This window comes from Platalea leucorodia, assembly GCF_965183815.1.
Source record: "Platalea leucorodia genome assembly, chromosome: 1".
NCBI lineage: Eukaryota > Metazoa > Chordata > Aves > Pelecaniformes > Threskiornithidae > Platalea > Platalea leucorodia.
Genome location: NC_138823.1, coordinates 165,508,439 through 165,522,992, shown reverse-complemented (window position 1 = coordinate 165,522,992; position 14,554 = coordinate 165,508,439). Strand labels below are relative to the sequence as shown.

Sequence of the window (14,554 nt, the reverse complement as noted above, 5' to 3'; positions counted from 1 at the left end):
ACCGGCACATTATTTAAATCAATAGATACGCTTTGAGTAGGATTTCCTTGCAGAAATGTAGAAAACACACCACATCATTTGTTCTTAACAAACACCCTGTTCAAAGCCTCGCTGAGGACCCTGTAAATTACACTAATGTTAATACAGCAGTAAATCTGATTTTTGTTTACGCTGATGTGACTCCGGGTCACTCTGGCTGTGTAAAGGGACCATAATGCCAGAGCAAGTTACGTCCTTTCCTGCTAAGATGCCGGTTTTGTTGCTGAAGAGTTCATGGTCTAATTGACAATGAGGATTTGAGACTGGTCTTCTGAGGAAGGAGGAAATTTTTCATCAAGCTAAAGTTGCAACTGATTTCTTCTATGTAATTTTAACTTGCCTACCACATTAGTTTAGACACTGAATTTGGCTTGAAAATTGTCAGATGTATCCCGGAGTCTAAGTAGAGCATTACTACAAAATTTAAGTTCTTCTCAGTGTTTTCGAGTTAAAACATCCTTAATTTGAAAGTTTCCGCATCTCCGTTGTTGTGCCCTTCTGACTTTATTCTCCCACTTCTAACTCTGCAGAAGCTGTGCTCTCATGGAGCAAATCTATATTTTATCCACTTTTTTACTTCATATGTCTGCTAATGGTAAGCAGGAAGGCAAGCAGGAAAACGAGGCTGGGTAATGACTTCGTAGAAGCCACTAAGTGCAATGCATAAATTATTGCTTGTATACGTGGCTAACATAGCTCTGTCATGACGAGAGCTGACATGTCAGGTGGGCAGTGAATGAGGCTGAAACCTGCAAGAGCCGTTAATAACTTGGTCAGCAGGGCTCACTCATTTCATTAACTTTAATATGCTGATGAACTCTCTATTCCATTTTACTTTAGTGAATTATCTTATCCTATCAGGAAAGATTAAATGAAAAATGCTATAAATAGGAACTAAAGCCCCCTGGAGATGTTGAAATAAAAATCTTCATTGTTAGACTGGGCCATTTCTGTCATTATCAGCCTTAACTTGATTTTAGGATTAACCACTCCTAGCCTAGAAGGCAGCCTGTTCTACAATATTAAGGCTTTATCCTCTGTTAGCTGCAGCCTAAAGACAAGGAAGCATGGGCTAAGTCTACAGGGACTTGCCTTTAGGCAGCTGAGCTCAAGTTTGGAAAACAAACACACACTGGAATTTTATGTCCCAAGCACACGTATCATTATGCATAAAACCCATCCAGACTGGAAGCGATAGTCCAGTGTTATCACCTGACTCCTCCTCTTACAGCAGTAAGCCTGACAGATCTTCCTGAGGGTGTCCACAAAGTAGAAGGGTTCAAAAGACTGTATAAAGTATATTTTTAAAGGGCATTTGGAAATAAAAGTTGTGCACCTTGCTGCAGAACAGGGATTCTGTTGGCTATGAAAGCATGCAACATGCAAACACCATCAAACAAGCACAGTAACCTGTGCTTCTCTCTCACCCTGATGGGTGAAGGTGTGAGTGCTCTGTGCAAGGGTCCAAGGCAGCGCCTGCGAGGAAGGAGCAGCGGTGGCCGCTCCTGTGGCTGCGTGCTCAGCTTCAGCCACGCAGGGTCGAGAGCTATTCCAGCTCACGAGCTGCTGTGTAGCTACTCTGTGGCATGGAGCTCCACAATGCTGGTCTGGACTGCCAGCAAAGTATCTCCAGAAGCACAGAGATCAAACGCCGAGCTATACTTTTTGCATAACAGACAGACAAGGTGGTTTTGCAGCGTATTTTGGAGTCGGGGAGCAAGCTGAGCTATTGCGTACGCAGGGCCTGTGTGATACCCACTTAGGAGGCTCTGGGAGTCTTTTCCCTACAAGGCAGCAATAAAAACAGACATTGAAAAATGGCCGGAATTCTTGGAGGACTGCCCTCTGTAGATCTCAGCGCTTAACAAAGGTTTCTTCCTTTCAGCACAGTGTCCAAGATGGGCCATACGCTGGTAGAGTCGGCAGCTACTAAGCCTTCCCTTCTCAGTAATAACATCACACCTGGAAGGTATGTGTGTAAACTTCCTCATAAACAAGGGCGGTTTCCTGCCACGCTCCGCAAGCTGCTGGCAAGCCTTCTCCTTGTCTGCCTTGTTTCTGTAATGAACAGCTGCTTTCACCATCCTTTCTACCTGATACGGCCAAAGAGCTCTGACACAGGCTCTAGCGTCTTCTTGCTATCTTAATTGTTTAATTGATTGCTAGTTTTACACCCCATAAATCCCATTTTTCCCTTTTCACCCCCAACCACCAAGATTTCTCCTGCTTTTTGCTCTAATGGAGATATTCCTGAATACTCCTGTGCGGAGGGGTTGGAGAAGGAATGAAGTACATAATAATGGGATCCATGGAAAAACTGCCCCTTCCTTCCATCACACATTAGGCACAAGAATGGCCATTGTACTAATGCTGCCTGAAGCCTTTCAGTGGGAGAAAATCAATAGCACGCCATTTAACAGCTTAGCGTAGCACTTTGGAGAATCCACGTCTAGGCTTCTTTTACTTTGGCAGAAGCGATGGGAGGAGAGTCAGTGATAGTGGATTGATCAGAGGTGGAAGTTTTTTCAGGGGTGACGGGAAGGGAAAGCATCCTTGTGAAGGAAAAGACTGAATGAAACTCACGGTGGCTTTATTTCCAAATATTTCTATTCCATTTATTGCAGTATAGAGATTGATGCTGGGGGGAGGTAGTGAGCCTGGCTCTGCATTCTGGCTTAGTCTTCAGACAAGTGTATTTTGATATGTTTTTCAAATCCCGTCTTTGTTTCACTTCTTTCATTTGTGAAATGGGAAACAGACTCTCTATGCTTCTGCTGCTTTTAGGCTTGCTGGCACGGACAGCCTGGATTTGAAAGTGCTGCAGACGCAGATCACAGAGCACAAGGCTCTCTGCCAGGCTGCTGAAGTGGAAAGAGACAGGCTCCTGGAACTGGTCACTGTGCTGCAGAAAAGGTAGCGGCTGATTCTGCCAGTATCCTTTGTGGGATGCTGCGATTAAGGCGCGCTTGAGACGTGCGAGAGTCTATAGCATGCAGTACAGTATGCCAGATGCTGCCAGTGTGATCCTTTCCTTAAATAGGGGCTTTTAATTTTTTTCTGCTCAATTTCCCTGCCTAGTTGATGATTCACTTTTTATTATTCTTTTAGAACAAAGGGCAGAAAAAATGGAGTCATCTTCAAGCTTCCTGCACCTAGATAAAACTAGAATTCCTGTATTTATATATGCATGGTGTTATTTAGGCAGCAATATTATTCATCAGTAGTAAATACTGTAATTATAGTTATAATCTGACTTCTGTTCCAAAAGCTTTTCACATTCTTTTAAGTTTCACTGTATCCTCTTCTAAATGAATTTCTTCTGTTTAACTGAAGCATAGCGGTGATTTTTTTTTCTATTATTCTGTTCAATTTAAGCTGATGTTAAAAGCCAACATGTTTTAGGAGGGCAGGGAAAGCAATGTCTTTTCTCTTTGGACACCTTTCAGCTACTGCTTTTCTTCCCAGTTAGAGAATGTGTATTATTTGATGCCCAAATCTGTATTCCAGCTTGTAGGAAGATATACTTTTGTCTGTGTGCTTTTAAATACAATAGGCACTATTTGCTTGCTTGCTTGCTTTATTTTACAATAGTTACCATTTCTCACTTGTCTAACTTTTGTCCCGTACAATTAATCGCAGTCAGAAAAATACATATTTTTTTTATAACTGTGGTAACGGTGTTTTTAAGGGCTAAATCCTGGAAATACACGTTGGGAGAATCTTATTCATGTTTTTAAGCCCAGTGCCTGTAATAGAGCTATGCAATTAGATAAGGATGGAGGTGTGAGTGATAGCTGAAACGGGGCCATCACCAATATGGGATAATGAAGAACACGGAGTCAATGAAATGCACAGTTGCTTGTAAAATGTTCTATAGGCTGATGATTCAGCAGCTCCACAGTTATCACACATTTATCAAGAGCTCCTGCAGGTAAAGTAAATTTTGTGAGACTGTGTGCAATAACTCTTGGAAGGTCTCAGGATAATACAGCATCCAGTCATATTTCAACATGAATATATGTAAAAAAATCAGCCATTCCTCCTCTTCCCTTCCCTTGTTGGAGTGTGGGTCAGCAAAGCTGAAGTAACACATGTAACACTTAAGTCAAGAGAAGAGCACTGGGAATGGTGGCACGAGTGGGGTTTTTCTGCAGCAGCGGGCAGAGTTTAGGGCCGTGTTTGACAACCACTTACTGCGGAGCAGATGTACCGTCAGAAGATACTCCGTTGTAAACGGTTTGTAGGATCGGGCCCTGCTGGGAGAAGGAGAAGAGCTAGAGGAACATTTTAATTTAAGTTATTCGTATTGGCAGAAGATTTAATAAAACCCGACTATTCTTGTCATTTTTCCTCCGCTGTTTGTCTAACGCGGATGCTAGGGGAACACCTGGTCAAACGAAAGTTTAGTGAATTCAGAACCACTGAGAGAAACAGAATTCCTCGTAGCATGTCACCAGCCTGGTAATTCACTGCCGCAGGAGGTCAGAGTCTTGCCTGTGGCTAGATTTTTAAGACAGTGATATAATTTTATTATAGTTGTAATATTTTTTTACTTATGCCAGCTAGGAGGGAAATAAGACTAATCAAGTCTCTTGATTCAGGGAGTAATCAGCTATCACCCATGGGGTCAAGAAGGAAATTCTTTTATTCTGCGCTATACAATACAGTGAGTCAATTTGGGTTTCTCTCTAGCTTTAAACTCCTTTAAACCATTTGGTATCAGGTGCTGCCCCACACGAGAGGCCCCACTGACTGCATCTGTGGGCGCACATCAATTTTTTATAGTTAATTTTCTAAGGTGTCGTGCGGGGTGAATAGAGAGGCAACTTGCTCTTCCATACTGTACTACAGAGTGAACCATCACTTTCTTTTCCACTCACTGTCTAATGGCCAAGTTTATTAAAAGCAACATCAAGTTTCTTTCCTTACTTGCAGATAACTGACGCAAAACAGCTAAATACTAGACAGTGTTTTTATAAACTATTTTCTTTCCAAATTTTCCCAGTGTGTTTAAAAAAAATGCATTTTATTCTTGTAATAAAAGATCTCTCCTCAGCAACCTGCAGCTTGCCTGCCCATCTGAGTGGTAAATTCACACAAGTAGCCAGTGTTAACGGATCTAGGCAACCTCCGTTAATGAGCCCATTATTTCCGACAGCACTCGTTAGTTAATTCTGTTTTGCAAATTTGGAGGATGTCATCTGGAACAATTGCACTGGGATTTCTGCCTTTGGATGCATGGAAAATTCTCCTTTTCCCTCTGTTGGGAGCTACGCAGCATGAAGCAGGATTCAGTATCAAGACTGACTGATCCTTAATAGTCATGACATAAATAAGCTGAACTACCTTTTTTTTTGCCTATCAGGGTGGAGGAAGGCAGCGATAAAGTCTTGGAAGCTGAGAAGAGGCTTCAGGAAGAGCGGCGGCGATGTGTCATTTTGGAACAGCAGCTTGAAAAACTGCAAATGGATTCAGGGAGGAACACAAGTGCACAAAGACCTCCCCTGAGGAGCAAAACAGGTGAGGTGGACCACTTATCCACAACTACGTCCCTTATCCCACCTCTGTGGTTAACAGACAGCAACAACGTTTGGACTCTTATCTATCAATCAAACCTACACAAGTGCTTGACCTCACACACGGCGATTTGGACCTACTCAGACCAGTGGGCCAATACAGAAGGGGAAATCCTGGCCCCACTTAATTCAAGAAGATCTTGCCACAGATTTAAGTGGGACCAGGACTTTTGCAATACGTTGTTTTCATGGGATGACAGTCTCCAGAAAAAACTGGACGCTGCTCTGTGTTGCCACCATGCCCACTGCTGTGTTCCCGTTGCACTTCTGCCGGAGAGATTCATCTGAAGGTTAAGAGCAGAATTAAAGGACGCATCCCAATTTAAGGCCTGTCAGTGTCTATGAAAAACTATTGCTGGTGATGAAGTAATTAGATCTGGTGTAATTTATTATCCCATGAACATGATAATCTCCTGCTATAAATATGAAAGCCTCACTAGCATAGTTAAAGGAGAAGAATTCATGGTGGATGTTAAATTTTTATTTCCCTGATCAGATCCTTTTATTGCTTAAGGACTCTGATTCTGTAAAGTGTCTAAACCAATAAAATGGCACATATTCTTAAGGAAACTTTTCCAGTGGTTTCCCTTTTTATATGTATTTTCCTAAAGTAAAAAGGCTTTAAATGCCAGGATATGAACAGTAGGAATAGGAATTTCAATTTGGCAAATACTAGGATGCCGTCAGGCTGAGTTACAGTGATTAGAGAGGTCACAAGCCTCGTCAGAGACCTTGTACAAGCTCTTGGCCTGCCCCACGCTGAAACGCATGATCTTGGGCTGTAGGGGGACTGCCCTGCAGCTCAGCAGATGCATGGCGTGGCTTTCCATCGTGACTCCATCCACCACTACGGTGTGCACTAATGCTACCTCATCACCTTAGACCTGACCTGTACCGAGCACTATGACCTGTATAAGCAGTCACCTCCTTTTCCACCTGCACTGCTGTCTTGTTTCTCCTTAGGCGTGGGTCAGACGGACGTAAGAAACGCTACTGTAACTGCATTGCCTTTCTTTGCATCTCCCATTGTAGTGCTTTTAGTCATATGCATGTTTGACAAACAGTTCTCTCTGGAGCATGACCGTGATGGAAGACATTGCATGTTGTTGTTCACTATGATCTCGATTCATACAGGAGAGCGAGGGTCTCCAGTGTAACATCTACACGGTGTTCAGGACCTCAAGGGAAGCACTGCCATTCACCCACCCAGCGTACAGAGCGAATTAGATATATGGAAACAGGATTCAGAGGAGCCTTTGTCCCAAATGGGGATTGAATGATTGCTTCAGACCTACTCCTCTCTGTAAAATACGGATCCGTTCCTTAGAGCAGAACTGTTGTGTCCTTAGAAAGGGCTCCAGCCAGCACTGACTCATTCTCATGTGTTTTTCTGCGAGCACTGATTTTTTAGAGTTGTCTTACTGGTATTAACCAAGAGCCTGACAGCAGAAAAAGTAGTGCGGAAAAACTTAGATCCTAATAGAAACCTAGTGCTTAGAAACAAAGTGCTGCAGCCTTTGGCCTCTAGGATGTAGGACGTTCATCTTGATAAGAGAGCAGTGCTGGGCCTCACAGAAGTGGTATCAAGGGATGCCCTTTGTGACTCCCAGGAGGGTTCGGAGGTGAGAGGCTTTGGAGCCCTCATATGGTTCTGCAGGTGCCCAGAGGAAGAAATCGGGTTCTGCGTAGGGGCAGGTAGGAGCCAGGTGAGAGCTGTGGGAATACAGCTCTCAATGGTACACTTTTTACTGACTCTATGCCTTAAATAGTATGTCGTGCTGTCTTCTAGAGGATAACTTAACTCAATTTTTGAGTGCTTAGACTTTTCTACAACCTGGTAGTGTAAAGTGTTGATGTGTTGTTCTGTTATCATGCTACCATACTCCACTGAGATTTCCCTTGCAACCTCCAAGAGATACAGCGATGGACTCTCCAGGTCCTGAGCCATTTTGGTCAAGTCGTTGTGCTGTAGTAACCGTTTGGTAACTCACCTCTGGGGGACGGGCATTTCACGGCCGGAGGAAGCAGGCTGTTATCAGTGTGACAGGTTCCTTCTTACTAAATATTTAGTTCATTAGACTTGTCTGCTTAAGGACTACAAGCAAATGTAGAAAAGGATTGGCAGTAAGGCCAAGAAGAAGAAATCCTCTCTAAGTCCATAAGGTTTGTAGGTAACAATCTATTTCACCACCCTTCTTTGAAGGGAGCTGAGCCCCTTATGATGTGCCAAAACTCTCTGGAGTTTGTACAAGAAATGAGCCTACAAGTCTGTAATATACCTCTTCAGCAGAGCATGGAGGTTATCTAAATGCTTTCATGCCAGATAGTTGAGGAAATAAGAAGGAATGAAAAGCTTGAATATAAAATAGAGACTAGAGAACCCGCTAATTAACATAATATTTTCTTTTCTTTCTGAAAGTGCAAAATTGGAGAGAGCTGATCTAATTGCTAATCTAATGTTTCTAGTCTCTTCAGTTCAAGGGAAGTAGATAATGATGCTGAGTAGCTAGAAACAACTCAGTTATGTTTTAAAATTATTCATGCTTTTCGTTTTTTTTCAGTCTTATTCAAATTTCTAATTAGCAAAGAATAATCCCAGAGGAGAATAGGTAAGTAACAGCAGGTTTTCCTCAGTCCTGTAAAACACAACCTCAAAAGCATTCCTTGGTTATACAACATAGCCTTTTCTTCTCCTGTTTTTGTCAGAGTCCAATACTCTCTGACCAGGTTCTTGTAGACATTCCACACACGTGTGTTGTTTTAATAGTAGTCTTTTAATACCAAATTGACTTATTTGAAGATATTTGACCTTCTGTGGGATTTTAATTTGGAAAAGTGATACAGCAATGTAGCGAAATCGCAGCACAAGCACAATATAGCAATTGCAATGTACAGTTGAATCACAACACAAATACGATTCTATGATTACCAGCCTAGATGTTCACTGGCACCGTGCTGGGTGTCCCCAGTTGCCCGAAAGGAATACACGGGTTAAAGCCAGGTCAAACCTGTTTTCTTCAAAGTTCATTTTGCTGGTTGTTTGATTTTTATACTCTGTCTTGGGCTGAACCACATATACACTTCCCTCCAGTTGGTCTAGCCGGCTCAAGGTAGGTAGTACTTTCTATTGATTATTTTAGAACAGGCCATTTACATTTACTCAACTGATTCAGCCGTTTATCTACAGCAAAGACCACCCGCCAGTCCCCTGGGTGCTGGGATAAGTTCAGCATCCTCTACGATAGCTGTGGTCACCTCCTACATCCCTTTCTGTGCTTCCTGAGCACATCATCCTTGCCCGTCTTTTCTGAGCCTTCTTCCATTGTAGGGATTCACTGGTCGGTCACAGTTTTTTGCTTTTCCAGTCCCAGTAGTAAATTTGAATTATATTTTCTCCATAACCCTGAAAAAAGTTTTTGTGGCCCTTTGAAATGACAGGAGCAATGCTGCGTGTTTTGGGTAGGCCGTTATTTAGGAAAGCATTCCTGATTTAGAACCATAGTTTGAAGTACACATTTAAGTGCTTTACTGCATTTAACCTATGTTGTGTTTATGCTGAGGATCAACGTGCTTTACAAAAGCTGTTTCAGCGTGTGCCACACGCAAACTTTATCACAGGCATTCAGGAAGCAACAGTAGTCATAATCTTAGGTGAAACACAATGACAGAATAAACATCAAAATAATCCTTTTCAACTTCTTCCATCACCTATTGTTTTGGTCACTTAAATTGGATGAATTTTTTTCTTCTCTAAATAGCAGGCACACAGGTTACTGCATTTAGCCCTGAAATGCAAACTCATCATGTTTTCATTTTGCTGAAAGGAGATTAAAATAAAAGTCTGTCCTATATATTTACAGCATCTTCAGGGATATACCTAGAACTTAACAGATTCCTTAGTATTTATTCACCATCTCCTGAGATTTACTCAGTGTGCTACCAAGTGAAAACGGTTGCTTGTTTTACTAAAACTCCGTTTTGTGATTAAATCTACAGGCCAGTCTGCGAGTCACTCAAGACTCACCTTGAATGTGAGTGAGAGGAAGGAGCTCTCTGCAGCCCAGCTTTCCAAGTTGCCTCTAGAATCGCAGATAGAGGCGCTGAGCACCAGGTATGGATGATTTCCCTTCCTCCACGCTGTGTTACTCGCAATAGCTAAAATTCATTGCTGTCCTCTTAGCAGTGATATTACCTGCACCCGCTCCTCAGAAGATAAAACCTAGAGAACTCTGTAGAAACCACAGATCCTCTGGTTTGAGCTTGTCTATGTCATTCTTACACAAATTTCCTAATAATTATACAGACACCCAGAAATGTTAAGCTAATGCAAATGTTAAGCAACACAAATCGTGTGCAAGGAAGACACCTTTTTTTTTCTTTTTCTTTCCTTATGCATTGATTGCAAGCTTATTAGTGAAAATAAAATCATAATCTTTAACAAAATAGATCTTGGTCATCTAATGCTCTTTTCTATCTCAGAGAGAAAAGGAACAAGTGTTAAATCTGCTCTTTCTCACGCCTGTCATAAAATTACCAGAGAGCATGCGTTTCAGTGTTTTCTTCCCCAGAGCTGAAGCGCTGTTTTAATTTGCTTTGAAGCTCCCCAGCTCACATGAAAGTTTTCCTTTTGTTTCCTCATAGGCTTGTGATCCAGCTGGATGAGAACGAAGCTCTGAAGGCCGCTTTGGAGACTACTGTGAGAAAGAAAGAGGAAGACTTCAAACTGTATCAAGACACAATGGACCAAGTGAAGGATATCTTTTTACAGGCCATTCGGCAGCAGAAACAAGAGAAGAGTTAAGCAAGATATTCGGAGTCCTTTGGGCTGCAAAGCAGGGAGAGAGCCCAGGCATCGTGCCCACAAATTGAAATGCAGTGGCAGTGTCGTTTTGCAGCCTCAGATCATGTCATTTCTTTAGCATTTGCAGGAAGAGGATGAGAAATGGAGATGAAATACAAAAAGAGTCAAGGTTTTGCACGTCAGCAAATTCTGTCTGTAAGAGGTAGCAAGCAGCTGGCTCTCAGACTGCACATGCCCTAAGTTGGTGCAGTTTAGGAAGCTGCAATTCTGCAGTGTGATTTTTGGGCAAAACCTCCCTAGTTTCAACAGCATTTTCCTCGAGAGGGCTCAATATTCAATATGCTGCTGCCTTTATCAGCTCACGAAGGAATTTGCTATACAAAAGTTATGCCAGCTCCCCTCCAAAGCCGTGCCAGGAACAAAGAGAGTTCAGTTTTTATCAGCACGCTGATACCTGTCTGTCTCAGGCTTTCTGTAGTACCTAAGTGCTGAGGGAGTGAATTAGCCTGGCCTGTGAATATCTGCAAGTGAACTTCGGGGGGGCTCCACTCACCATTCCAACCTGTTTCTTTGCTTGAACATATTGGCAGCAGAGTTTTCTGAAAGTCCGTGGAGTTTCCACTGAAAAGGTAGACTGCAGATGACCTCTGCAATCAGTCAGACCTACCTTAAACTCAGCTCACTCCATACAAAACTTGCCATCCAGGTTATGAATTCCCTATTTCTGGGTCTCTGCATTCATCCATCAGGCAGGTCTTGTTCTCGTGAGGGAGAAATGCTACCAGAACGCAGGCAGGTCCTCGCTGCAGTGGTGGAGGGACTTTTGGAGATGCTGAAAACCCTTGCGTCTCTGTCCTTTCCTCTTGCAGCATGGTGAGAACACCAAGCGCAAGCTAATAAGGCATTAACATGCAGCCTGCCAGCAGCGAGCTAGCCTTGGGGATTACAAGCAAATGGAGAGCTAGTCATTTTTGTATAGTGCTGCTTTGTTTCTTGATTGAAAGTCTTGAAAGCTCTCCTTTTTCTGCTTTCCTTTGTCAGCCTCTTTTTGTGAGGGTGAAGTTTGTCAGACTTTAACCCCAGCCACCACCAGTGCAAAGTGGATTTGCGGAGAGGCAAGCCGCTGCTCCCTTCCCCAGAACAGGGATTGCGTCCTGACGCCACCTGCGCCGCGATAAGGCAGAGTGAAAAAGAGCAGAGGGGGAGTTAGTCCAGATGCGGTGAGGGTGGTGTCATCCCTGTCTTTTTCCTGCTTAGGTTCAGAGATGTCTCTCCTCAAACAGGTCACAGGGTCCCTGATGGAGGAGGCCAGGGAGGTGAGGATAAGCTCGGCACCTGAGAGTTAACCCTCCCTGTACTTAGGAGCCTGCTCCGCTCCCCCAGCACTGGCCTGTGGCTCAGCAAAGCTGTCAGGTGTCTGTCTCGCAAAAAGCGGGACCAAAACAGTTCATTGCCAAATTCCTCCTGCTCACCCTGCCGGCAGCGTTAGAGGAAAAGGCATCTTGCAGCCTGCAATCCTCTCGTCCTGACAATTTGAGGAATCGTAACTCCTGGATCGAGAGACAGACACAGTCTCACTCAAGCGAGCTGCGGTTTGTTTCTGTTCACCCCGATGGTTCTGTAGCATGGGGCAGAGCGAGCAGACCAAAGAGAAGAAATCAGCCCACCTCTGACAGATACCGTAAGGACCGGCAGGAGTGAGCAGATCCCTCTGAAAGCTGCCTGAGCTGTGGCAGAGGTGTGGGGATTTTGTTATGCGGTGGCTGCTAAATTCAGGCTGGTAGCTTGCAGCTGGAGACTCTGATTTCGCTTACGCAGAAGTGTGAATCAATAATATTTTCACATAAGCACAGCAGAGGCAAGCTGCAGTCCTTTCTAATCCATGGTCAGCATTTGTCTCCTGTCCCGTGATGAAGCAGCGAAGATCATACCGCTCTCCAGCAAAATTCTTCCTGTGGTGGCTATGAATCAACCCATGAAATGCAGATAAAAAACGGAGAGTGCTATATGTTACAGAACACATATGGCTCGCTAGCACATGGTGCAAACCTCTTCTCAAGTGCTGCAACACTCATTTCTTTAAACATATGCTTGTTTGAGGTTGCACAGAAGCATTTTCTCTTTTTTTTTTTTTTTTTATCTGCACAAACGCACACACAGCACCACCGGCGCCTTAAGAAGGAACTAAACCACTATAAAATAGTTTATTTAGAGAGCCCGTACCTGTAAGTAACTGCTTCTCATGGAAACGTGCAATCTGTCTCCTGTCACAGAGTTGGGGGGGTCTGAACGCAGGGCAAACTGTCCAGGTCTGCTCAGTTTTCACCTTAGTTTTGAAATAAATTCCCTCTGCACTTCCACAGAGTGACCTGCCTGCCAGTTCTCCCCGTGCTGACTCTTGCAGCAACGGCTTCCCAGTTTTCAAGGTACGAGACAGATTTTCTTGCAGCGCATGTCCTTTTGTTGCTGAATGTAAGAAGCCCTGACAGATCTCGGAAGCAGCAGCCCTGGTTCAGAAGGCTGCAGCAGCTCCGTGTCCCCCAACCCATCACTCGGAGAATAAAAACACTGACAATATTTTTGATGTGCTGTTTGAGCGACAACCTTTCTTTCAGGGATGTCGCTGGGCTTGATCTGAAACCTCCACAACCCCCTGCTTTCCTTGGAAGTTTGTCCTCCTGGATAATTACCAGCCCGTTAAAATCCCATGCTTCAATTCTCATTTGAATTTCTCCGGCTTCGGTTTGCAGCCAGTCATCGTTACGCCTTTCTTCGCTAGATAAAAGCGGTGTGAGTACGCAGCGTTGCCTCGCTGGGACAGCCTTCATCCAGTGGAAAGTCATCTCACAGGCTGCTTTTTGATAAGCTCTGAGTTTTTTCAGTCTCTTCTTATTGTAGCTAACGGTGGTGACAAGCTGGTGGTGACACGGCTCAGCATCGCTGGCACAGGCTGGTGGCTACAGTTAAGCTATGAAGAACAGTGTATGGTTAATTTTGCTGCAAATATTTGAGGCTATGGACGCCCCTTGTTAGGATTTGGCCAGCTTTTAGCCAATGTATGCTAAGAATATGAGTCCTCCAAACACTTGGGCTGAGCCAAAGGTTGTCTCCTACCCCAGCGCTGGGCAGAGCACTTCCACGAAGCAGCCATAAAGCGCCTGACGGATGCATCCGATTTTAAAAGCACAAGTGAACCGCTGGGAATAAATGACCTTTGATGAATTGTCATCGTTTTCTTTTCGGCCTGTTGCGAGGCGTCTACCTGTGAAGAGCAGGCATCGCAAGAGTGCAGCTTTCCAAACTGGCCGTAACATGAATTAAGTTGCATTAGCGTGGTTAAATATAGACCGTATCGACAGAGGCGAGCTCTCCCTGCCCTGGGCTCTGCTCGGCCCGGGGGCAGAGGATCAGCCAGCAGGTCAAAGCCGATCCCAGCTCCAATTTAGAGCCGTAGACCGGGGCTGCGGGCGGCTCGTGCCCTCCCCGAGGCTCCAAAGCAGGACAGAGGTGCGAGGAGGAGACAGATTTCACCCCTTCGCGTGGGTGAAATGGGAAGGAAGCTGGTGGCAAAGGGGAATTGAGTTGGAAACTGCTTTGCCAACCCCTCCGGCAGCCGCAGCCAGCAGCTGCTACTGCCCTGCAAGCCGCAGGGCCCTCGCCCCGTGCGTGACAAAAGGCATGAGGTTCGGCTTTAAATGGAAAAAAACTCCAGCAGAGCCCCCATGCTCTAAATTAAGCCACGACCGAGCCAAGAGGGGTATTGGGTTTCTCCCCTCATCCTCTCCCCTCCAAGCCCAGCTCCGAGCCGGCTGCTCCCGTGGGACGGGGCGGCCTCGCTCAACAAATGCCACCTCAATCCCCACGTGTCTCCGCTTACAGCTCCGAAACGCGTCTGCAGGCAGGGGGTGAGGTCCTGGCCTTCAGAGCAGCTCGTCTGGCAGCAAGGAGAGCTCTCTGCGGGGCGCAGCGAGAGGAGGGGGCCATCCCAGCGTGTCGCTGACCTAATGGGGGCATTTTCTCGGGAACGAGAGGGGGTGGCGAGGAGAGGAGCTGAAGGGCTGGGTTGTCCCTGCCAGGTGGTGGGACCCTTCTGTGGAGTCCTTCCCCAGGGCAGCAGGAGGTCCTGGGACCTTCGATG

The 14,554-nt window shown here is 44.8% G+C and overlaps 1 protein-coding gene across 1 annotated transcript in view; it reads left to right on the top strand.

Annotated features, from left to right (window-relative positions):
* The window catches only part of CCDC13 (coiled-coil domain containing 13), a gene marked incomplete at both ends in the record, with an annotated part of 30,776 nt that extends 20,360 nt beyond the window's left edge, over positions 1-10,416 (top strand). Inside the window, 5 exons of the mRNA XM_082311289.1 lie at positions 1,925-2,008; positions 2,824-2,952; positions 5,405-5,559; positions 9,612-9,726; positions 10,257-10,416. Coding sequence (XP_082167415.1) covers positions 1,925-2,008; positions 2,824-2,952; positions 5,405-5,559; positions 9,612-9,726; positions 10,257-10,416 — 643 coding nt within the window. The remainder of the gene's footprint in view (positions 1-1,924; positions 2,009-2,823; positions 2,953-5,404; positions 5,560-9,611; positions 9,727-10,256) is intronic.
* Positions 10,417-14,554: the final 4,138 nt, after the last annotated feature.